Source organism: Apis cerana, linkage group LG8, assembly GCF_029169275.1.
Source record: "Apis cerana isolate GH-2021 linkage group LG8, AcerK_1.0, whole genome shotgun sequence".
Classification (NCBI taxonomy): Eukaryota; Metazoa; Arthropoda; class Insecta; order Hymenoptera; family Apidae; genus Apis; species Apis cerana.
The window spans coordinates 5033976-5060558 of record NC_083859.1 but is presented as its reverse complement, the minus strand read 5'-3'; the positions used below and the strand labels follow the sequence as shown (position 1 = coordinate 5060558).

Sequence of the window (26583 nt, the reverse complement as noted above, 5' to 3'; positions counted from 1 at the left end):
AAGTGTCGAAGTTTTAAGTAAAATTTAAAGTAAAAAGTAAAGTAGTTAAAAAAGTAAAGTGATTGTGATGTACATTTATCTTATGTGTTTTTAACAATCGTGTAATATGAGATAAGAAAGAAATATATTCTTATTTGATATTCTAATGTGTACGTATTATAATATAACGTAAATTTGATATTATACATATATAAGGAGATGTTTGTAGGAATCGTTATTTAAGAGTATGACCATCAGAAATAATTTTATTGTTTTTTTCTTCCAGTAAATTATTTCAACTTTGCGTGAACATCTTCAATCAATGTGTACCATGAAAAATTCACGGAAATACTTCATCGATGGACTTAATCTACATTTGCATACGTAAGTATTACATATTTTTAAAACAAATTAAAATTTTTTTTGTATTCAAGAACTATCATAAAATATTTAATAAGGATTCGTTATTGTATATCGTTGTACATTAAAATTTTTTTATTTCGCATTATCTTCAGACTTGTGATGCGTGCGCACACAACATGGCGCGAAATTAAAAATTTTTTCATAAATTTGAAATCCACTAATCCAAAGATAATACCGATTCAATAGAATTTCTATTTCTTGATTGATATTTCGCTAAATCAGGATAATTCAATGGATATCCAAAAATTCTTCGATCCGGTAAATAGATAGATGGCAGATTGTAAATGTAACGCCTTGCAGAATCTAAAAAGTTATATATATAAATTCTCAAAATAAATAATATACTGAAAAATTAATATTAAAACTAATACACTTGTTATTTTTTTGTATTTTGAAGATTTACTTTTCTAAGATGATATTTAAACTATATATAGTATTCTTTAATTATTATTCGAATTTAGAATATAAAATAAAAATGATATTGCAACAATGATAGATTATTTAATAACAAAATATGCTTTTTTACAAATAATTAAAATAATACTGACCTGAAAATAAATTTTCGATTCTTGATCGTTGTCCAATATCATTTAGCATGTTTTCCTAAATAAGATGAAACTTATTTTAAGTAATTTTCAATTTGAAAATGTTAGATAGTGAAAATATTATATTAAATTTAATTTCATTTCAAGGAAAATTTAGGAAAAAGTGAACGTTATAATAAATTATAATTAATAATTTTTTAATGTAACATGCATCCATTTAATGCAATACATTCTATTGGTTCTTTTTGCATATTTATAATTCATGCAATATTGATTGATGCATTCTTTATATAGTCAAATTTTTTTTAATATTTACATTTGATACTATTTCAGTTAATTTCTTATTTTTATTATTTTATTATCTTAGTATTATCTGTAATGAAATATCTGAAAATGAAAGAATATTTTATTCATGCAACTGAATATTTTGATCAAATATTTCCATTTTATTAAAGTTGATTTATGTTATATCTTTCACTGTTATAGTTGTAACAAATTATACTTTACAAAAAAGATGTAAAAAAAATTCTTTATTAAAGTTTCATTTTTAATATAGGAGATAGATAACTAGTATATATAAAAAATGGAGAGCAAAAAAAGGCAATTTTTCTATATTAATCGTACAGAATCATGCAATGATTTTCAATAAAATAATTTTTTGAAATACAAGAAATTAATGACACTTAATCATGTTCTTATTCTGTGATAATAATCCTAATGTAATTCGCATTATATAATTGAAAATATTAAAAAACATTTTAATATTTTATTATTTTGAAATCTTTGTATTTCTTTTTCATTAAAATTATTCGCGTTAATATTTTGCAAAATGAATGCAAATTACATTTGCATTATAATCAAAAAGCAAATGACTAATCAGAAGAAGAAAGGATGCAACAAGCTATACGATAATACTGAGTACCTTTAAACTTCGTATTGCGTTTTTGTTTCATCGTGTTTCGGATTGTTGTTTAAGGAATCAACACTCTCTTCGACACTTATCCTAGACGAATTTTCTGGCTGAAAGTATCATATATTTTCGATTATTGTTCGTTGCATCCCGATCCCTTTTATTTCTTCGCATTTCTCAAATCGATTTTATGAGATGATTTCCTAATCGGTTATCGGATGAAATGATTTATAGGAAGAATGTATTTAATGGATTTACGAGGAATGAGATGTTACAACGTTTGAAAAATTGATTTCTTTAAGGATATTTTATTCGTTCGTATAACATAATCAATATTGCATATTTATATTTATATATATATATGTATATAAAAAAAAGGTGTAGGAGGGATATACATACAAAGCCGACAAAGATAAATAACAAATGTGTGTGATGATAATGGGTGTGAATAACATTGGTGTGTTACGACGCAATCAAAATATTAATGAATATATCCAACAAAATCCGAACATAGTTTATGAAATCGAATCTGTCTTTGAAATAAAAATTTTTCTTTAGCTTAATAAAATTGAATGACAATTTGATTAATTTAAAAATTATAAAGAAAAGAGAAAAGAATAATAAAATTTAATTTTCATTTCTTAATTTGATTTATAAAAAAATTTCTAAATCTTTGAATTACAGATTTTGTTGAAATTTTGAACACTGATATATATTTTGTTTAGAAAATTAAATATTCAATTTTATAATTTATAATATTTTTTTAAAGCTCTATCAATGTTTAGATCTTCAACAAAATCAATAATCTGAACATTTTGCATTTATTATTATACAGATATGATATGTACTTTGAGATCTTTAAAAAATAGATTTGCTATTTCTTTCAAATTATATCAACTGATTCGTATTTCAAGGACAGATATCTATCTATTCAAGAAATAACTTCTCGATGTTTTTCTTACCGACTTGACAAAATCATTATCATCAGTACGTTCTGTTTTTTGATGTATCTCCTCCTCGTCTGTATTTTGTTCTTTAAATTCATCTTCATCTTCATCTTCATCTTCTTCATCTGGTTCCTCTTCTTCGCATTCTTCCAGTTCAGGTTCCTCCTGTAGATCTTCCATTGACTGGAAATAGATCGATTTGCGATAAATAAATTGAAATAAAATTTATTTTTCATTGTTTTAATTATTTTTTTTCTAATTCTTTCATAATTTATCTTTCATACGTATACGTTCGATGTTCACAAAATATGTCTATACAAAATATATCTATATAGTGTATAGTTATTTCTAGTAGTTAAATTCAATTCTGTTTGTTTTATTCTAATTTTTCTTTTTAATCTTCATTTTAATTTCAGGATGTATATTTCAGCATGGTACAATCCTGTATTTAATTGAGTTTATTTCATCATATCTTAGTTTTTTTGGATTTTACTTTTATACATTCGATGTATTTAGAAAATATCTATAAGGGTGTATAATTTGAATATGGTACGATCCTATAGATTTTATACGAGAGAATAAAACGAAAATAAAAAATTAGGTTCGTTTTATATCTCAGTTTTGAGACAATTGAATTTGGAAATCCGTCGTGTAGGAATAAAAAATTTTAATTCGTATTCTAATAATCTCACGAAATTCATAATGATAGATAATAATGTGAACATCTTATATATGTATATTTTGAATTAATATTTGAACTTATCAAAATTAATCAATATAAACAAAAAAAAAATATTAATTTTTCTTCTTATAAATAATTCTTCATGAAAATATTCCTAACGGAATATCGTAATTGATTTATTCATCAATGGATTTTTCATTTATTTCAAATTTGTTTCAAAAAGGCTGAAAAGCGAGCCTGCAAAGTAGACAACGATCAAATTATTAAAACATCCAATCACCGATTCAATCATCGTTCTCTTCCTTAAATTCGTATATAGATATCATAAATTTTCATTTGAAAAATCTATTCAGCAGGCTTACTTTAAACTTAATATAGATAATTTTTATAAAAAAAAGAAAAAATCTTTACGAATGGATTCAGTTTCGGAGATTTAGTGATGATGCCTGTATTTACCCCTAGGAGCTCCTTCTTCTCTGGTTCTTCATCTGCTATAAAAAAATTATAATTATAAATTCGAATCCTCTTTTCACAAACGACATATATCTATACATGTATATATATCTGGACCGAATTTTTTTTCCCACCAAACGATTGATCGATATTTCAAAATGAGCCTACCTATGATATGAACTCTTTTATCGTTAATCAACTCTTTCGACTCCGCGTTGGCCAACGGTTTATACTCCTTGACCGCGGCCTTCATGTGCGTGCCGTTCGGTCTTTTCTCGTCCTCGGCCACGTTCTTGAACCCGACCGTTTTCACGCCACCCGTTAATGGATCCGTGTACTGTTGCGATTGCCACCTCTGGGATCCGGGCGCGGGAACCGTGGAGGCGACGGATGCGCGTCTTCGACGCCGATCTTTCCTCGCGCTCCGCCACACCTCGTAGATACAACCGATCACCGCTGTCACGAACACGCAACACAACGCGATGAAGATGTAAGTACCAGCACCTTGCTCCTCCTGGGTCGCGTTCGTGTATTGCGATTTGTACGGTATCCTCTCCGGCGGGTCCTCCACCCACACTTTGTCGACACCCTTCGACATAAATTTTTTTTCCGCCCCTTACATATTTTTTCTTTTTTCTAAACTTAAAATTTTTCGCTTCGTTTCTTCGAAACTTTGAAAGTTTGCTCGGCGTTTTGTCACCATGTCATACATTATTTGCACTTTATTTATCAATCGTGAGATTCTTCATAAAAATTTAACGTTCCACAAGCTCTGCTACGTGAGAATCATAATTTCGTACAAAGGTTGATACATTTTTCGAACATTTTATGTAACGTAAGAACGTATCTGTCAGAATTCTTCATAAAGTCATTTCTTCATAAAAATCCAACGGTAGCAAGAGAATCTCAATGATAACCGATCGAAAGCTGGAATTGCAGGGAAAAATTCGAAAAGATTGCTTACCACGTTGCTATCGTTCTTGGGTGGGTCAAGGCCGTGCGGTTGGACGTGGAAAACAGCGCACTGCGCGCTTCTGACGCCGGCAGGCATCGTCGCCCTCACGGTTTCGCTTCCCTGTTTCGTAAATAGCATATATTCCTCGAGCGGCTTCATGTCCGGTCCCCCGTTGATCGATACCACGACGTCTACAAGAAGAGGGTATCCGTCATTTCGTAATCGGAATGTGGCTGACGATCGTTTTGTCTAACATAAGAAACACATGGTATTCTATTAGAGTCACGCCTCGATTCCTCTCTCGCTGTCGACGAGTTCTTTTCTCTCTTTCTCTTTCATTATTTCGCAATTTCGACATATCGACTGTTTCAAATCGGATGACTTTTAACGATTTTTTTTGGAACTCACTGCTCAGACAACCGGTGTATCCCTTGTACGCGCTGAATCGCGAGTCTGTCGTGTTCAGACCGCCTAGTTGGATCTCGGTCACCCCTGGACTCTCGTCCTCTCCGAGAGTCAACGCTGGGATCGGTAACAGCGTCACTGGTTCACGATCGATCTATAATTGAGGAGAAATTGCAGGTATCCTCGAATTCGAGAAACATTTTGTCATTTTACCAGAAACGTGACAGTGCTATTGTCTCGAACGTAGTAAATACTGTGCCTGGCCCCGTTCAAAAAATTTATATCGTTTAAACGCACTCCAAACGCGGATCCTTCTCTGTCTTCCTCGAAAATCAATTGGCCCTCTGACGTTAAAGCAACGAGCAAGTAATAGCTTCTTCTGAAAGGGGGAAAGGAAAAAAAAGTGATTTTAAAAAGAGGATTCGAGAAGTAAGCAATTCGAAATTTTGTGCGTAAAAGCAACGAATTTCCATACAGAAAGGGAGAACTTACTTATTTTCTGTCTGTAAAAGCAAAAGCGCTGTGGTACGTTGTCGTAGTTCGTTGGTTGAAAATGCGAGTTGAACTTTCACTTGGTTCACTTTTCCAACGAGATCGAACTCCCGTTGAACGACGCTCTCGCCACTGAAATCTGCCCCTTTTTCTAACAGAAAATAGAAATTCCTTGGTATCGTATCTGAGAATCGTCGCGAATATTATATTTAACATTCTGAAAAATTTCTGAATTGTTCCAAGATCGTATAATTTAAAACATGATTTATTTTTAAGATATTTTAAAAAATTTTAATAATATCAGTATTTATTATTGAGGACAGGAAAGAACAGGTAAAATTAAATCTATTAAATAATTTCTCAACAATAACAATTTTTGGTAATGTCCCTATAAATAACTAATCAGAAATAATTTCTATTAAGTTTCTAAAAATCAAAATGCATTTTGTTTTCAATTCATAACATATATAATATTATTACAATATTTATTGGAACTTATTTTTTCTTAAAAAATTCTCTTTGCGAAAAATTATCGAGATAAGATTTTAATACGTAGATAAATTTAATGCCCTTTTGAAAGAGAAAACACGAAGGAACTCGTTAATCCAATTTATTATAACACTCAAATCGAAAATATCTCACCATCGGCGCAATGCTCCCCGAAATACGACGTTAACTCGCAATTGCACAATGATTCCTGCCTCTCAAAATCTTCGGTGCAGATCCCCAAATTCTTGCAAGGCATTGCATCGCATTTCGTTTGGCAATTAGGAAGTATTTCCTTGCTACCCTCGTGATTGGCCTCGTTGGCAAGCTTAGATAAATTGACCACGTATTCTCCGATCATTAATCCACCAAGACAGCCGACGTACCCCTTAATTTGCATGTCCTCTTTGCCGACTCTCAGCAAATCATCCGGATCGAAACCCCCTAGATTCACCTATATAAGATTGCTGATCATTGCTGATCATTCGATTCGACTCGAAACCCCTGATATCTCACCTGAAAATAGCTGGTGGGCGAGGCTGGCGGCCTCTGGGGAGCTAGCACCTCTTTTTCCGGATTTATCCAAGGTTTGTTCGAATACGTGTCCAGTAATACAGGCGTGGCGTTCAATGTGGAATTGTATTCGTTCACGTGAAGCGTGGTTGATCTCTCGTTCCGAATAATCGCGATTTGGATCGAGATCCCTGTGTTCACTGAAAGTTTTCCAAGAAAAAAAAAAAATATTTGTGATCGAACAACGGGAAAGATTATTATTCTTGGATATTTTAATATTTTAAATTGAATTGAAAATTACCCGGATATTCCACAGTGATGTTCTTAATCTCGTTACCAGCGTTGAACAGATATACTATACTGGTGCCATTCGAGATGTAAAGATGGGCAAAGTTGTTCAAGTTGTCGTTCGCGTACAAGATCGACGAATAGGTGTCGTACGTTCTCAGATTGATTAGAATATTTTCCATCAGTATATTCTTCAACAGCGATTTCTCTTCGTCCTTTTCATCCGTGCCAAAGTAGTTTTTCTTCAGGAAAGCACTTTGCGAGGTAAATGTCAACGCCTCGTTGTTTATGTCTAAAGACAGAATTCAACGGACTTATTAGGAATTATTTCGAAGGAATTATTTGAAATTTATAAAGGAGTTAGTAGTTGAAATTGGAATTGGCAGAAGCTTACTCTTCTCGCAATAGTCGCCAAAATGGGCCCATTTGTTCTCACAGACGCATTCGTAGTTGCTCCACAATTCTACGCACCTTGCACCGTTCTGGCATTTGTTCGGTTGACAGAAAGGTTTGCAATCTTTGATGATCTCGGACAAATGAACAGACATGTAACTGTGAATGTCCAGAATCTCTCCGTTCACGACCAAACCTCGAAAACAGCCTATGAGTCCTTGCTGAACTGAAGAAGTTCTCAAATGTTCTCTGAGAGATAAAATCGTTTCTGATTTTATTGCGTTTTTATACGTGTGATGATCTATATAATAAACTTTTGCCTATTTTCTTTCTTTCTTTTCTTTTATTTTCCGTAATGAGAATTTAAAAATTTTTCACAATAATTTATACGTTATTTTCTATTCTGAAAATATCTTGTGTCATTGCTAAAACTTATTTTGCAATTTTATACAATTCTTCGAACGGTTTTTAAATATTTTATCCCGTGCCTATGTTAAAATTTAATATTTTGTCCATTTGATAAATATTTCCTGTTTAAAATTTGTTTATTTTATATTTTTTGAAAACCATTACATTTTTACTTCGATTTTGACTTTTCAAGATAATAACGGTAGGTAAAATCAAAATATTCAAAATTGATGAACAAGAATGTATTACATCTAATTGTATCGTATCATTTTTGAGACTAATACTCACGCAGTAGCTCCACCGATAAACATAGAGCCCTCGAACGGTCCAAACTTGTCTTCGAGATCGAGCATTTGAGAGTCGGTATTGATCATTAATCTGACGTGATAATTGTTGTAATCGATCCAAATCTTCTGCCATTCCCCGTTGTTCAATTTTCTTTTACTCTCCACCTCTATACCCTTTATAACACCCGTGCTCAGGGTGAAATTAAACGTCAATCGATACTCTGAGGTCAAAGCAACCATGAAAGATGGATAATTGTTTCTGATGGGTGGTTGATACAATAGAATAGCTTTCTCTCCAGTTGTTCGAAAACTGAATGCTATGTCGCCTTTTCTCCAACCTGGTACTTCGATGTACGATTGCGAAGTGGTGAATGTTACAACGTACTTTTGTGTATCTGTATAAAAATCAACAACGTCGATGTAAATCGTTCGTTTCAAATATGAGAATTTTAATCGAATTTGGAATTGAAATATTTTTTAAAAGAATATTTACTTGCAATATATAAATAATATTTTGATTATTAGGTAAAAATTTATTATTTACTCGTTTCGACACATTCTAATGGACCTAGGGTAATTCGGCCTTGTGCATCTTCCTCGAGATCCCTTTGTTGCAAGAATACCATTCCTGTGATACCCAAAGAATCCGGTGTTTCGTAATATCCTTCGTCGGAAAGCCATTTATCCCCGTTTCCGGTGAAATCGCAATTGCAGCTTAAATTTGGATTAATGCATGTCTTGTTCACTAAACACAAACAGATTGTCAATTCCTTGAATAATTTAATTATTCTAGACTGTATAATCAAAATTTCTTGATTTTACGAATCAATTTGGTATTGATCAAATGGAAATTTTATCATTATATTTTCCAAATTCATCACTCCTTTAAATGTTAACAAATGTTGAAATTTCTAGGTAAAACATTATTTTGCCAAATGTATATTTCAGAAGTTATTGAAATTAAAATGATATAACGTAATACTTTACACGGAATGATAATTTCAATCGTCTCGATCTTCGAATACGCGAAAGAATTATTTCGATTTTACTCACTTCCGCAAGGACAAGATCCTCTGTTCACATTTCCAATGTAATCCACGGTGGTTCCCTTCGAGTTAAGGAACCACGTGGCGCTGTGCAATTCCAATGGTGCCTTATAGCAATCGTATTTGACGTACTGACTGCAGTACAACGAGTGCGAGATCAATTCTTGAAGCATCTCAGCGGTGAATTGCCTGTACTTGATGTTGAACGAGAAATCAGACTCTGCGATCGATCTGACGTCGACTTGCGAGGGCAAATTATGTTCGACGATGGTCTTGGTCGAGTTTTCGATAGATTGGAACTCGCATTTGACCAGGGCAGGAGGAAATCTACCGTTACCGTCGATGTCGATTTTGTACACATCGTCCTGGGTGTATCCTAGCAATGCCAATTCCTCGCAGGTTTTTCTGAATTTAGCTGAAATTTTTTTCTCCTTTTAAAATTCATTCCGATTTTCCAACTCTTCTCAATTCGTTTCCCAGAATAATAACAATACTCGCGATAATTTCTGAAACGACTCACTGAAATGACAATTTTTCCCTACGTAACCGGTGTCGGTGCAATCGCAGCTGATCTCGTCCTTTTTCACCGAGCATTTCCCCCCATGCTCGCAAGTGTTCGGCCTGGTACAAGGATCGATGAATTGGCAATTGTCCAACGCTACTTCTCCCATAACTCTGTCGGTGTTCATCACGTATCTAGGCTCTATTCTCTCGTCGTTCACCCGTATCTCGCGCATACACCCGACCAAACCTATCCAAAAATCAAATATATATCGCTGTCACGTTAGATTTGTGAGAGAAACTTACCCGTGTTGTTCTTTCCACTTCCTATGATGACTTTGTCGCCCAGCTCGAACGTCATCGAGAATAATTTGCTCTGCTTGTTCCGATAATCCACCAGAACGCTGATCTCCCCTTTCGTGTAATTTAATTCGACCGCGTGCCAAGACGTGTTGTAAGGCGGAAACTTGACTGCAGTCGTGACAGTGACGTTTTCGCCCAACACCGGGATCAGTTGAAAACGGATTTCGTCGTTCATCAGTTGGAGCTGCGCATTAAAAATGTTTTAAATTCGTTAAAAAAATGTAAGTTGGACAATTGGAATAATTAATCAGATTTGAAAGATGTTCAACTTTGAATGTAAATTCGTAAATTTGAAGATCGGATGTGTGTACAATCAATAAGTTTACAATTTTTCATATTTTTACCGATACCGAATTTATTAGAATTTCGTTAATTCTTCAATCATCGAGAAATTATTAAAGAAATATTCATCCTCAATCTTTGCTTGTCACAAATTATTACGATATATTTTCATTACGATTCACAAATATTCATGAATCATTCTATTCAAAGACGCAACTGGTCGATGGCAGTTTCGATCGATAATTTCATTCAATTCAAAAACGAACGAAATTCCAACGAACGAAAATATATCGATTTATTCTATTCGACGATCAGATTTATTCAAATTTATTGTCGACGATCGCATTCACCGCTATTTTCACCCCAAGGTTTTCAAGCAGCCAATATTTCCTCAAAGTTGAAACGTACCTCCCAGTATCCGAGGCTACGATTACATTTCACGTCCCCAGACGCGACCACAGCCACCGGCTTCGAACTCTTGAAGTCGAAGTTCAATTTAAGGGAGTCGGTCCGTGCTATTGGCCACCAAATGTGGCTGGTCGCGAACGGATATGTTATTGGAATCACATCAACATCCGCCTCGTAGTATTCGGGCTCGAGCACACCGATATAATGCACCATGGGGTTGGAACGTTTCAACTCATAAATAATGGACTTGTCGTTGAAGAAAACGTATTTCAGCGAGCCTGAAACCGATTCAATCGATCTCCATCAATCTTAAAAATCGTATTTTAGAGGGATAAATGTATAGATTCACGTTTCCTTAGAAATGTTTCCTTTGGAAATTCTTTAGAAATTCTTTGCTGTAGATTTTAAGTCGCATCTATCATTTTTTGTTGCTCCTTTTCCTTTATTATATCTCCATGAAATTTTATTGAAGAAAATTGTAACGTCTTAAAAAAGGACGTTTTATTATAATTCAGCGATAAGAATACGCAATCTGATTTAAAGAAACGGATTTTTATCTCATCCCAATGTATGGAAAGATCGAATTTTAATTATTTGTCGCGAAGAAAATCTACCAGTTACTCGATATATTCGACACGTTCTCACCTGCGAAATTATTGTGCGACAAAAGTCCCTTCTTCTTGTGCAACTCCGGACCACCGCCTATATAGATCTCAGGATCGATGATCATGTTATAATTCTCACCGGGAATTTCGAGTACTTTAATCTCGTCGTCCAAGCTGACGAAGACCAAGGATCCGTTGTGGAATATCGTCAGATTGTTCCAATGGTTCGATGTGATATAATCGCCGAGTACAGTGGCGATCTTCGAGTTGTGGCCGAAATCCAACTCGATGTGCACCGATCCGTTCACTATGGAGGCTGCTACGTAGTGCGGCGTACCGTCGATTTCCCCGGAAGCGTAGAACAAGGCCGAGTCGTCCCATTTCGTCTTTCCAACGATCGAATAAAAATTAATTTCACGAACGAAAATATGATCCGTGATCAATCGATTTATCAAATACCTTGAACGCAAGGCTTATCCTGTTGACGGACGAGTGAACTCTGTCCTTCCAGTCGTAAACGCGGAAAGATACGTACGAGGAACCTCTTAACGTTAAGATCGTGGCCGCTGCAATGCATTCGAACGTTTATTTTTTATTGGTATTATGTAGGATGTTTTGAAAATTGATTGAGTTGCTGGTCATCAAAATATATAAGAAATTCCATGTGGATATAATTTTGAATTATTATTATATAGATGTAACGAATCTAGGAAAGTAATTGTCTACTTTAATTTGAAAAAATCTGCTAAACTTTTTCTTCACAGAATTCCAAATTTTCTTTCAATCCAATTGTGCGCAATCCCAATTAATTTTCATACGGAATAAAACGTGCGTCCTTTTTATAACAGAAAAATATTGTTGTATTGATGAAATGATTACGTACTATATACATCGCATCGTTCTCCTTCATACTTCGTTCCAAAGCAATCGCAAGTTAAACTATTATAGTGATTCACGCATTGACTCGAGATGAAACAGAGATTTTCTCGTGTTCTACATCTGAAATTTGTTGTGAATTACGATCAATGAAAACGAATATTATAAAATAACATAAAATAACATTCTTTAAGGGAATTATTAAAGATTATCTTACTTACTTGTCTATGCAACCCTCTCTCACGTTTTCGTGTTTTGTGGCAATCAGAGGTTGAATGGGCAACAAATCGCTGGCCGATTTGCCCGAGCTGAGAACCATATCTCTTATGCAGCCAACGAACGATTCTATTATGTATTTTACGCCGTGCAATCGTTCCTCGGAGCTTAACCCTAACGAAAAATCACGTAATTCACTATTAAATAATAAGGAAAATAATTCCATCATTTTATCTTCGATATCAATAAATATATACCAATAATCGTCAACCAGATCCTTATTATATTTTGCGTACAATCATTAAGGTAATATCTTTGGATAAATATCTCTCGATTGATATTTTGAAAATTCAAAAAATATATTCGATAATGTATTTATTCGTAGAAGATTTCAAGGATTTTAATATTCATCGAAAAGAGAGGCATTATATTCCTTTTGATCAAAGTTTTAAAATTCATCTTTCCATTAAAAAACTTGAAAACTCGAAAAGTGTCATTATATATTACCACCAATAAGGACGACAGACGCCAGTTCCTCGGACACTCCATAATTGATCACGTGTTCCAAGACTTCAAGCGTGGTCTCTTCTTGTTTATCGTCCACCCTGGCGATCAATTTCGCCCCGTGGACGTCGATCCTCACCAAAACGCTGTGCCATTCATCCCTGTTCAGCCCTTCGCCGACCGTCAGGCTGGTTGATCGTTTCCCGAACACGTGGACCACTTTCAGCTGGCCTTTCTCCACGATCACGTAAAGAGCATACGGGTCTAAGCGGATCTCGGGCCGATCCTTGACGCTGTGATACACCAGCAAACCGTGGGGCAATTTCGTGCGAAATTTGAAGGATATCTCGCGACACAGTCTGCAAATTGAAATCGTGATTATTACAGCCCAGGATTTCTTTCAATTTATTATCAAGTTAAGTTTCGAAAGAATGAATGTTCGGATTTGGATTCAATTTAGGATATTTTGAATTCTTGTTATTTGAATGCTAATGATTGATTAAATAGTAGAATAATTGATCTTATGCTTCTACAAAATATATGTGCTGGAAATAATAGCAATAATTCTATAGAAAATATCTATTTTAGGAAATTAGAATTAATCTATTCTTTTTTATTTTATTGGAACATTTAAAAAGTTAGGCTGTTCTTTACGATGCAATTTTTTGAAGATATTATAGCAAATACGAAATGATTTGAAAAATCTTCGTATCCCAATTACATTATCATCATTCTTTTATCCCTTTTCTTTTATTCCTCGTTAAATTTGATATTTTCCCTTTTCTTTTTTTGATTTCAAATTTTCGATCCTTGTTTTAACAAGGATTTTTCAATGTTTGAAGCAAAAAAAAAAAACTACCACTTGTAAACGTCTATTCATCGTTTTTTCTTGACAGATTGATATTTCGTTCTCCCGTTTCGAAATAATCCTTTCGCGCAAAGTCAGGATTACTCACCGAAGTTGAAACGGTTTTATACCGCTACCGTCGAGTTGAATAAACGTGTTGCTTTGGGCGAACATAAAAGTTTTCTCGTAGCCAGATTCCATGAAGGTGAGCTCCTGTCGATCAATTTTTCTGGGGTGAACTCTCGTTGAAAATCTTTCGTATCGTAAATTTTTCTTATTCGTTCGACATTTGAAACACGTTAAGTTGGAGGAAGGAAATTCATGGAAATAAATTTTACCTTTCCTCGTTTGTACTTTGGTACAGGCGGTTTCGTCGGTTCTGGTGGCGAAAACGTCGGCTGTGAAGTGATGGCGGTGGTGGAAGGCAGTGTGTTCGTGGTTGCTGTACTCGTTACAAATACGTTCCCCTTCGTGATCAAATAAGGCAGTGTGTCTAAGAAAACCCAAAATAGAGATAAAGATCTTGGCAAGATTCGATAAAAAAAAAATACAAAATATTTCTTTTTTTTTTACTAAATTTTTATCTTATCTTTACAAAGAAACGATATTTTTACAAAGATCTTTTAAAAATCTAATAGAGATATCTTGTTGTCGTTCGATGAAAATCAAATAAGAAACATGGTGATCTAATATCTCATCATTTTTCATCATTTTCTCGCGATATCTCTTCGTATATTAATTCGATAATGAAAATTAAACGAGTGGGAAAATTTATTTGATTCTCCTTACGTTCAGGACCACCCCCGCAATAATATAGACACTCGGCTTCCGAGTTGAAACGATTCTCGTTCCCTAAGCAGCCACCGTAAGAGAAAGTCTTGCATTTCCCTTCAGTCTTGATGAACGTCCACCTGGAGACGTACTGTTTGCACGGGCCTGGCTCGGTCTTCACCAGACACCTGTCAAGAAACGTCCTCTTCGTGGTGGTGAACGAGTCCATCTCGTTCGATTGATCGATCTCCGATGAATCTGTTAGGTTGATCGAAGCGATCGCGGCGTGAACGTTTGCCAAAACGAGGATCCTCAAGATCCATCTTTTCTGGTCGATCATCGTTGTTTCCTTGCTGAAAAATGAACCAACGTTTCCTCTGATGTTTCGTTTCAAATTTTCTTCAAATTTTCGGCTACTATTCTCGGAGATTTTTTCTTTTTAAAATAAAGAGAACGTGGCGTTATTTACGTTCATCGTATCGTAAAATAATTGGCAATTATTCGGAAGATAAGAAAGTAAAGAGATAAATATCGATAGAGGGTATCGATGGATATAGCGACAAGTTTTTAATCTCTTCACAATTTTTAACGAACAATTTGAGATAATTCTCAAAAATCCCAAGAAAGATTGGCTTAAACCGGCAAGGATAATTCCACAAATTTCATAATGTTAAATGTATCATTAATATCGAAATTAAATCTATCAAACTACTCTGAAACTCTCAAAAGTTCTCAAAATTCTCGAAGATGAAAGGATAATCGTCCTTTTCAACTTCCGTCCTTCCAAATTTTATCACTTGTAATTTTATCACTTTTATCAAAAGGTTAATTACGACACCAGTTTCGCTGCCGAGCAGAGAATAAGATATATCTTTTGAAAGAAGTCCCAAGTCCCCACTTGAAAAGAATCTCAAATTCCATCGACGCAAATTGCACTTCTATTCACACTTGATGCACCAAAAAAAAAAAAGAAAAAGATCTATTAAATCACTTTCTTGACAATCCCCTCTCCTCATCGTTATCCATTCACCATTAATATTCACCTTCGATATCTAAATCACATCTCCTCCTCCGATCACAAACAATCACTCTCGAATTTTTATATCAACATCCATCTCCAGCCTCGTCCTCGCCACGGATATCAATCCGTCAAGTTTTCCATGAGGAGCTCGATATATTCAACCCGCGAAAGGGAAAAACAGGTTGAAGCAAAGGTTGGTGGCGAGCCGCTGCTGCTAAATCACGTGCCAGACGACTGTCTGTGACAGTTTTCTGCGTCCAAACATTGAGGACGCACGAACCTTCTGCGTACCTTGATGTGCCGTGGTCCAAACGAGATCGCGACTAGCCAGAGGACAGGATGTGACGTCAGAAGGCCCCCGGCAAGCACGACGGCGGCTGCGAGTCAATTGTCTTCTTTCGCACTGACACACCGATAATCCGATCCCACACGCACGACACGCGTGTGCACACGGATCGTCATCACGCTTCGGCCACGATAAACGTCTCCTCCTCTCGATCACCACCTCGCCACCTTCTTCTCTCCCTCTCCCTTGCGCGGCCACTTTCTTCGTGGGCATCGTGAATCCCGGCCTATGTGGGGGATCGAGATGATCCCCCTCCCCCCTGTCGCTTCGTGGGATCGAGAAAGCTTTTCCGTTCGTTTTTTTTTCTTCGAGGGTTGAAAAGTTGATTAAATTGGCCAAAATTTTGGAATTTTGGGTTTATTTAAGAATTCTTATGCATTCGAAAACGCATGGTTAGTTATATTTAACGAGGCTTTTTGGATTTTGGATTCCAATTCAAGGAAATCAAGAATTTTTTCTTTTCGCGTGAGATTGAAAATTGAAAGTTAACTCGACGCGATCCGAGCACTGGGTTATTTTTTTGTTGGTTATCTTGATAATTGAATGTTATATTGGGTATGGATTAGGTGTAAATTATAGGCAATAGTTTTAATGTTCGTTATTTTATTCCATAGTTATTCAATAGTTTGTAGTATAAAGTTTATACCAACTTTTAGTTTCTCTTATTTATACTCATAAAATATACCGACAAAGTTTGATCAAAATTAACTGGGTCATTCTGTTACCATGTGCGATACAATAATATATTAAATAGAATAATTGAACTGCTGCAATTGTGTACATACTGCTGGTGAATTTTTTTACAATATAGTATTTTGTTATATAACATTCATAACATTCAGGTGGTTATGGAACATTGGTTATGAAACAGCTCCAAGCTTGAGTCGAGATTATGGAGCCGTAATCGAATTAAATTTGGGATGCTCGAACGAATTGAGATTGATCAAACATTAAAATTGAATAAAGAGCTGTCGTAGTCAGTGTTCTAACGTAATAAATCATAGTAAATTTCTCGTGTATCGATATTAATTCTCTCACTCCATTCTTTCTCAATTTATCTTCAAATCTTTGCGCCATTTTTCTTTTTGGTTCCAAAGAAAAATATAATAATCATGTTCCAACATTTCCAATCTTTTTCACAAAATATTTCAAAAAAAAAAAATGATATATATTTGAATCTTTTAGCGTATAAAACATAAATTCATTGTGAAATCGAACCTTGAAGGGATTAAGCAGCTCGAAAACTCTCGAAGAAAAGAATCGAATATCCACTTTCCATCTTCGTCTTCATCACTCTCGTCTCTTGTCCATCGATTTTCCTATTCTTTCTTTATCCGTTATTCCACCATCTCCTGTCACTGCTGCTGCTGCTGCTTGTAGCAACTAGACACTAATTTATTAATACCACTCCGACTGTTACTCTCTCTTACTCATCACGGTTTATTGACTTTCATTGCGATCCCGTCACCACCGACACGTTTTCGCATAACCCCTTTATCTCTTTAACCCCTAACTTCTTCGTACCTTCGAAGTGATTGGTCGATTCGAGGAAAGTGGAGGAATATCTCGATTTTCATTTAAAAACTTAGAAATTTAAGTATCAAAAATTTTTGTCAATTTCAATTATATTCCAGTACGAAAGAAGCTTGTTATAACGATGATTTTTTTGAGATTCATTATAAAATTTAAGATGTTTTATTTTTTCAACGAACGAATCAAAGGAAGTACGATTCTTGTTGTCCGAATTCGAATTAAAATGTTTCACGTTTTTGTCGAAATAAGGGCAGACGTTTCTTATTTTGAAATGGCAAGGTAGTAAGCTCTTCACGGGCACTCCTCCTGTTGTCCCTAGAAAATCGATATATCGAGCAAAACTGGCGAGTGGGTCATTGTAGTGGGCGGGTTTTAAAGCGAAAGCTCGGTAGAAAAGAAGAAAATTGCTGCTCTCCATTTACGTAATGAGCAATCAAATTTCGAGTTTTTTTCTTCTCTCTTTCTCTCCCTCTCTCTCTCTCTCTTTACCTGAATCCTCGATTAATTAATAGGAAAGTAATTAAGAGTTTACCTTCGATCTCGAGTAAGGAAATATATTTTCGATGTGGTTAAATGAAAAAAACGAACATTTATTAAATCTTAATAATTACTCGTTTTATTTTTTGTTAAATTGAGATGACATTGAGACTAAAAAATTACCTCGAAACAAAGTAAACGGAATGAAAGAGAAACAGTTTCAATTTGTAACTATGTCATTCCACTTCTCTGATCTACTTCTCTGTGCTAAGTTAAAAATTATTAAAAGCAAATCGATATATCTTAGCTCTTACAAATAACGATATGACTATTTTTATCCCTCCTCTGATATATCGTATTGGGTCATACATGGGACAATCTGTATTATTGTACATTTTAAATTATGTTATTTAATTTTAATTCTCTTTTACTTCGATTCCATTTTTTTTTCTATCAAACGGAATTCATAAAGTGGAAAAATTTATAGAAAACAAGATGAAATAAAATTCAATATTTAGAATATATTTGTAATTTTTATAGCGCAAGATAGAAGCATAACAAATGAAACGAGTATTGAGAGATTTTTATCATTCAAACACAAAGAACAATACAACAAAATTCTCAATTTCTTAATATCAATTCTTTTTAATTCGAATTATTCTATCAAACAAGCATCTACGAAACAACCATTCTCTTTTATATATAATTAACTAACTATAAAAATTCAAAATAGTAATATTTTCTTACAAAAAAAGAAAAACAAATTTCAAAATTTATACTCTGTATTTGCATTTGTGCCTTTAATTTCTTAAATTTAAGCGAAAAATTAATTTCTTCCTTATACATTAAAGAAAAGTAGACGAGGAAAAAGAAATAAATGGATTCAATGAACAATTGTGTAAAGTTTCATTAAAATCGGCGCGTATCAGTCACCGATGCTCCCTCCTAAGATCGGTTAATGTATCCGGGTCACGGATCTGTGGCCACTATATTCGAATACAGTCTCGATTCCACGAATGAAAAGCAATCCATTACTCATAATCCATCTCCACGCCTGGGACCGATTTTATTTAAGACGAGGGGCTCCGTTGCATGACCGGAAATCACGTAGGGCGCTACATCGATCTTATCCTTTGAAGGGAGACGATTCAATTTACATAAAGGAAGTTTATCTCGTAGGTGCCGAGCGTTGCCCGTGCATATCAATGAAAAAGGATGAATTAGCCAGAATCCAACGGTGAATCAATTCGATCTAACTATTGTTGGATGCTTATATTTTTCATATAGGGATATTTTACAAGGAAAATTATTGCTACATTAATTTCTACATCTTTGTGCATCATAAAGAATTTAAAATGCAACAAATTTGTATAGATGTACGTAGAATAATTTTTATGCTATTTATTATTAGAGTATGCATTTATACAAAATTTAATATACGTTAATATGTATAAATGTACAAAAGAAAGCTATTCATTATGACAAATGAAGTGAAAATTTTTATCTCTGCCCCTTCAATGATATTTGATATTGATATCAAAATATTAATTTGTATAAACATATGTTAATTATTATATGGCCGCGTCTTTAAACAGGTGATCCAACAGGTTGACAGAAGGAAATTGGTAATAGTATGAGTAAGAAATTATCGTGATTGCGATAATTAGTTGTTTACATTAGTTTTTTGAATCTTTGAATGATCAAAATTGCTTTTCTTTCAAAGAAATTTATTTACTTGTTCTGTAGTTGTGTTTTTATAGTTGTGTTTTAGCCACAGATTCTTTTTCAGAAACCGACTGCTCTATTAACTGAATTGAATCTTTAAAGACGATCTTCTAATTGGTGTGATTAATAATCGCCCGTGTACCGAGTAGCACGAGTCCGTGTACGTCATGCTTCAAAAATGTTCCTCTTCTTTGTTTTTCTATTTTTTATTTTTTCTTTTTCACCTTCAAGAACAGAAGAATCCAAAATCTTTTTGGATTTTATTTCTTTATTTTTGTTCAGAAGAATTAAATGGAGATTAAAATTAAATTCTTGTAGAATTTTATTTAATTTTCGTTTAAGTTGTTAGGATTATATATTTTGAGTTTTAGTTTTGTTCCTTCTGTATGTTTCACATTTCTGAGGGAAAAAAATTAAAAAAAATTTAATCGTATTCGTTTTTCAATTTATATCAATGAGAAATTTAATATTATTAAATTCCATCGAATATGGGATAAATATCGGTTTTTTAATGAAACGGTGTCTCACATTTTGAAAAAAAAGTGTCGAAATTGTGGGGAACAAAATTATTTGTCTCGTTGAATTTTGAATAAAAATTTACACTTTTTTTACATCCGCACCTCGTCACATGAGAACTTACCGAATTCCAAATTTTATTATTCCTATATATTCAAAGTCTTGACATCGTGAGAATAATATTTTAAAATTTCAAATTAATTCAAACATTAAAATAAGCGAAACGCACGCCTTTCTACCGAAATTACCATCATCAATTTCCATCATTTTCTTCGCGCACATAGGGTACTTCCGCAAATTTACAAATTGCACCACTTACTTCCTTTCAATCCCAATTTCCCTTCTCAAAGTAATCCCCAAACTTTCGTGATCACTACAACATCTCTACAAATATTATTCCCGCATCTACACTAATTACTTACACGTTTCAAAAATCATAGTCATGTAAAATCTTCACGAAAAGTCAGAAGAACAGTTTAAATGAATAAAAGCACTGATCATGGTTCACCAGCGATATGGAAGAATAACTTGTTTTCAAAAAAAAAAAAAAAACAATTCGTAAGTCGAATTTTTCTCTTCATCAAACGTTTATCGGTTAAAATTGTTAGGAGAAAGAAAGAATATAATTTTTTAAACCGTGTATATATATATATATATATATATATTCCGGTCTGTCGAAGTGCGCGACGCGACGGGATCGCGCTTACGACTGACACATTAACTCATTCTCCAAGCCGCCGTGCTACAGGCTTTTCCTCCACCCACGTAACCAACCGCGTATCAATTGAGGGTACTATCACGAGGTCTAGTTCTGTAGAAGGTGTCTCGGAAGTGTCCTGTTAACTCGTCAGTTCCTTCGAGAAACTCTCTTCAATTGGTTATCAGAAATGTTTGTCATCGACCACGAAATTACTGGCCATCAACAGACGAGATACAAACCGGATTATCGTTATATATTAATTTAATGTTATAAACAGAAATAATATATATATATATATTGTAATAAAATAAAACGGTTTGTTATCGTGGTATCAGTTTAATTTTGGATGTTTAAATATTTTAATAATACATCGTAATATAGAAGAATTGAAATTGTGGGATAATGTTTTTTTTTATTACAATTACATATGGCCATTAAAGAAATTTTTATCATTAATTTATTTGACGTAGTAAAAATTTGTAAGATAATAATGGGAAATAATCTATCAATTATATAGATACAAATATATGCATCCTGTTTCAATTTAAATTTCAATTTTGTCGACACATTTAATCGAAGCACAATAGTCAATTGTTAACGTTTCGATTTAACGATTATTATAATCTCTAAATTCGTCGATTTAACATGTTTAGCGGCCGTTTAATAAACGACGGGTGATCATTATTCGATAATTATTGTTAAAATGTTCGACCTACATATTATACGGTGTTTCATTTAGCTGCACATCGCGAAACAGCTATTTAGTCCGGTATATATATCGAAATTACTTAACTGTAATTTGTAGTAAAATTAACGGTGTTTGATAGCTGTCACGTATTACTCGTGACTTTATAACCTTGTTTACCAACAGCTCGATAAGAAATACCTTGCAATTCTATATCGAAGGAATTTCTGCGTTTTCCATTTACATTTGGTTTTAAATTAAGTGGATAGTGCCTCGTGAGGAAAATATAAAAGGATGAATTATGTTAAGGAAAGTATTTTATGACAAGTGATGGTGTAACCGTGACGAGTTACTTGTTCAACGAGGGAATGATTTATTTTTCTAACTGATATTTCGTAAATGATAAAAATATACGTAATGGTGCAACAGTCCTTGTACAATTTTTTATGCAAAGCACATGCAACGAATACATATATATATATATATGTGTGTGTGCTGGTAGATCGTTTAGTTAAAACCTGAAAGAATTTACAATGGAATCGAGAAAGTAAAGTTGGTGGTTTGCATACGTTTAAAATTAAAATTATACATTGTAGTATATTCACAGGAAGAGAGAGAGAACATTCATAAAAATTTGCACGATGAAGTCTGTGAATTACATTTAACGAACAAGTTCTTGACACGTTGCATCTAAAAATAAAATGAGATGTTAAAAAAAGTGAAAAATGATGGACGGAAATAAAGTGGCAAAGATGAGATGTGAAATTTTTACGTAGATTTGTGAAAATTGTTTTAATTAAAAAAAAAAAAAATAAGGAAATACCGAATGAACAGTATGAAGAAATTAAAAATATTGGAAAATAGAAAAGAAATTGATACGATCTAGTTAGGAGATATTCAATCTAGATGAGTCTTAAAGGGTTTTAGAATACTTAACATAGTTTCAAGGAGATGAGATTCTAAGAGATCGCGACTGAATTCAAACAATGGCCTTCATTACTCGTGTCCAATCCCTAAAATTTTGAGACAAGTGAAAATTTGGTGCATTTCCTCTAAAATATCTTTCGAGATTTCTCAACATCCTATCATTTCCTAAACAATTGTATCGATCTTTTTTATTTTATTTATAAACTAAAATTCAAACATTCACGCTGAAATCTTAAATTGAAATTTTTCTCTTATTCGAATTCTTGTAAAAATAATTATAACACTAACAACTTAACATATTTTTCTCGTATTTTTTGTCGTGAATGTACAGATATGTTCATTCGACGATTTTTATTCGTTACAATTGCTCAGCATTCCCAATTTTTTCGCATAATTAGAAACGCATCTCAAAAACAGACTATCAGATTTCGTCAAAATATCATTTCGATGAGAAAACTCAATATCGCTCAATATCGGGAATTGGACAACGCGATGCAACGAGATTGAGTTTAATTGCATGGATAACGTTATTCCGGCAGTCGTATATCGCGTAATAGAGTCGTTGACGTTGATTCCATTTAGGCAAAAAAAGTCCATTTGCCGATGATACGGTATTGCCGATATTTTATCTCTCCCCGTTTTTTAGTAGAATTAACTACGATAAGCAATATTTAAATTTTTGGCTTCGTTATTGCCATGCCAAATTTTTTAATACAAGTTTTGTATTTCGCCTGCAGTATATCGTTTTTAATTAAAAATATAATATGAAATTCATTCGAACTATAAATTAACTCTCTTTAAATCGTGTAACGAGACGATTTTATATCAGAGTTTTCATTATTTGAATAAATAAATTAAATGAAAACGTGAGAATGAATAAAAAGACACGAGACAATTTCGTGATTTGTAAATTATCAAGAATAACATGAAACGATAAATTCGAAATATTATATATTAGAATAAATAATAAATGAAAGATTATTCAAAGATCGCGAAAATGATCAAACTGGGATTTAAGGCCATTAGAGAGCCATTGAGGTCGTCAAAGTTGTTTCGATGAATGCGAGGATCATTTAAAAGTCTCATGAAGATCATTCAGGTCATGTCATTCTTGCATGTCAAGATCATTTAAAGGTCATGCAGACTTCTTCGAAATTTTATGATCGAGACCATCATCATCAAGTTCATTTGGAAATTAAACGAAGGCCATCGAGGTCGTGTCGCTGGATATTAAAATTATTTCAAGATCATATAGATTATTGTAATCGTGGATCTCACATTTTTTCCCTGGATTAATCAATTATAATAGGTTTCATTGTATTAACATCGGAATCTGTAATTATCTGTAATGCTATGCATTCATTTGCAAATATTGAATCAATTTATTGTTCGCTTCGTTCGTTTTAAGTTAAATTATTACGGCAATAATAATAATTTGTACGATATAATTTATGAATCTATTAAATGATGTGTTCATGGCCACGAGTTGGCTGACATATTATCTCTTATACTACTGTTTACGTAACTTGCGGAAAAAGATGATACAATGATAAAAAGGAATTGGATTCTAGCTCGTTTCAACAAATTACTTCAATCAAACAAAATTACGATAATAGTTTATTTGATATGTTTTATACGAAACATAATCTTATATCAATAAAATATGTTGTCGAAGAAATCTTATTTCGAAGCACTGGTCGTTGAAAATATATTCGAAATTCAATATTCAATATTTAATATTTAATTAGTTCAAATTTTGTCACAAAAATCTGCTTTTTATAAATGATCATATAATATAATCAAGTATATCGTGTTCATACTATTTTAAAGTATTGTAATGCTTGATTTTTCTGATAAAAAAGCAAAAAAAAAAACCAGATTGTAACATCAATATATGCGTCCCTTTCTTCATAGAAAAATTTTGATTTGAGAAACTTGTAAATAGTTGTTGCTCAGATAAATTGCCGCGACGAACAAACCTTCGTCATAATTTTAGGAGAATGAAGGGAAGAAAACAGTGAAACAAGACTCGAATATCGAGAAGGAACAATAATAATTATATTTATTACGCAGTTTACAGTTATTTAGGTAGTGAGTTGAGTCGACGAAACAAATGCTTCTTCCATTTTTTTCCCCCTCCCCCCTTTTTTTTATTTTTTCATTTTTTACCCAATAAACGGAACGCGCTGCCTCGGACATTAGACGCGGGGCAAAGCGTCGTATCTCCTTCAAGGAATAATACAATTCGTAGGCTGGTCCGAGAACGAAAGCATTTGCTATACTTTTTTTTTTATTCTTTTTTTAAGCGTAAGACTCTTAAAACTGATATACTTCAGTCGCATGCGCTATTAGTCCACCGATCGAGTGAAATATATTAAGGTTTCTTCGTTAAAGTAAATGTACAAATATAACTCGTTAGGAATTTCGAGCAATCACAAGTCTCGAACACTTCTTCTTCTTCATCTTCTTCTTCTTCTTCTTTTTCTTCTTCTTCACCCCCTTTCTTCTTCGCGAGTCCCCCCTCCCCTCCCTCCCTCCCACCCATTTAACACATTTTAAATCGAACCCTCGATCGCCTCATCTCAATTATTGTCCAGTAATAGACGTTAAGCTTTGTAGAAAATCCTATATCTTTCCTCCTTTTTTTCTTTTTTTTTTTTTTTTTTTTTTTATTTTAATCCCATAACCCATTCTATCGATCCTTCCTACTATTTCTCTCTCTCTCTCCCCCCTCCCCCTTTATCGCTCTCGTTTAAACGTAGCGCGCGAACGTTAATCTCGTTACAAGGAGAATTACTCGCACGTTATGTTTGGTCGAATGCGGGATTCATTAATGACTACGGCCCTCGCAACTTCCTTCGTGTAATCGGCAGTGTTGGTAATAAGTTTTTTTACACTCGTTCTCTGTCTCAGCCTGGCTTCCGTATCCTGTTTCTCTCACCATTTTTTAATTAGTTTGATTTTAATTAGTTTTATTTTTTCTTCGAAAGATCGACGAGCTTTCAGAATTTTAATGATTTTTAATTGATGACAATATTTTTGATAGGTAGATAAGAAAATAGATATATATCTGGATGATTCGGGATGAATTTTTTTTAATTTTGTTTTATTTTTTTCTTCGAAAAGTGAAGATGGAGCGAGAATGGAGTTTGATATCTGCTTGCATCGAAATTTATTAATTTTTGATTATTTTATTAAACTTTTTAATAAATATTGTTGCATCTTGATTTTGAATTAATTTTTTTAAGAGAGAAATATGTAATTTTTATTTCTTGAAAATTTAAGAAAGAATTAACCGGACCATTTTTAAAAATGAAATATATTCTCACACAATAATTCTGAAGTCAATTCGGCCGTATGATTTTTTTTTGTATTTATTCTACTCTCTGACGTGCTCTACTTTATCTTTCACAACTGTTTTTCCATTCTAAAGATGGAGTTGATGATCAAGCCCCTATGTCGGTATGGAAGATTCAAACAAGCAAGAATATATCCATGTGTATATTCTATGATATAATCATCAATATTCTGAAAGTTTTCAATCACGTTTTCAATTTCATTTCACAAGTATTCAATTCGACACGTTGCTCGCGGCATTCAAATATTATACACCAAATATTGTTACAATTTAAAAGAAAGAAAAAATTTTTTATTCTCTCAAAATTCTATGATAAAGAAGATGAAAATAATTTGCAAGTATATTAAATTTTAACGAGCAACGCGTTAATAACACCAACAATGTTCAGTTTATAAAATTTATAATATGGAAAAGAAATTAATTTCGAAACGCAACTTATAAACGCGATAGCCAACTAATATTAATGTTAATAATTATTGAACTAGTAAAATACGCTATGGTACACTTATTTCTATCATTTTTCCTTTACAAGGAAAAAAAATCAATAACAATAAGTGACGGTGTTACGTTATAATGCTTTTCGTCTCGTTTCCGCTTTCTCGATGCTTCCACTCGAAAGAAAAGGGGTACGTGATAATGATAAAATAATTCGATCGCGAAGAATGCTATAAAAGTGAAATTACGCAAGTTATTACAAATATTATCGCATC

At 33.4% G+C, this 26583-nt stretch overlaps 1 protein-coding gene and 1 long non-coding RNA gene across 12 annotated transcripts; one reads left to right on the top strand and one right to left on the bottom strand.

Moving 5' to 3' along the window:
- The first annotated feature begins 10 nt into the window (after window positions 1-10).
- LOC133666556 (uncharacterized) lies at window positions 11-696 on the top strand. Its single transcript, XR_009830850.1, has 3 exons — window positions 11-149; window positions 266-363; window positions 495-696. It is a non-coding gene; the product is annotated as an uncharacterized LOC133666556 (long non-coding RNA).
- Window positions 218-20922, bottom strand: LOC107995310 (axotactin). Of its 11 annotated transcripts, XR_001765525.3 has the most exons (29): window positions 20626-20922; window positions 14604-14938; window positions 14153-14307; window positions 13924-14027; window positions 12971-13326; window positions 12469-12637; window positions 12255-12370; window positions 11831-11937; window positions 11412-11757; window positions 10767-11044; window positions 10020-10260; window positions 9733-9963; window positions 9220-9627; window positions 8711-8911; window positions 8168-8561; window positions 7473-7720; window positions 7092-7370; window positions 6794-6990; window positions 6434-6731; window positions 5792-5942; window positions 5513-5678; window positions 5303-5453; window positions 4904-5085; window positions 4108-4528; window positions 3898-3977; window positions 2820-2987; window positions 1870-1967; window positions 951-1005; window positions 597-705 (listed from the first exon to the last, which is right to left on the bottom strand). XR_001765525.3 is itself a non-coding variant. In XM_062078192.1 (28 exons), exons 2-28 carry the CDS (start codon window positions 14923-14925, stop codon window positions 560-562), a joined length of 5970 nt encoding a protein of 1989 aa, XP_061934176.1. In that variant the 5' UTR covers window positions 14926-14938; window positions 20626-20922; the 3' UTR covers window positions 218-559. The 11 variants fall into 11 exon arrangements, 10 of the variants coding, with proteins under 10 accessions (XP_061934176.1, XP_061934181.1, XP_061934180.1 ...); XM_062078192.1 differs by lacking the exon at window positions 1870-1967 and having other exon boundaries at window positions 218-705; XM_062078197.1 differs by lacking the exon at window positions 1870-1967 and having other exon boundaries at window positions 218-705; window positions 3943-3977.
- Between the last annotated feature and the right edge of the window lie 5661 nt (window positions 20923-26583).

Coding starts and splice junctions, on each gene's coding strand:
- LOC107995310 (XM_062078192.1), bottom strand. CDS start 14,925: ATGATCGACCAGAAAAGATGGATCTTGAGGATCCTCGTTTTGGCAAAC. Junction 14,028..14,152: donor CAAAGTACAAACGAGGAAAG/GTAAAATTTATT, acceptor ATTGATCGACAG/GAGCTCACCTTCATGGAATC. Junction 5,086..5,302: donor ATACACCGGTTGTCTGAGCA/GTGAGTTCCAAA, acceptor CTCTTCTTGTAG/ACGTCGTGGTATCGATCAAC.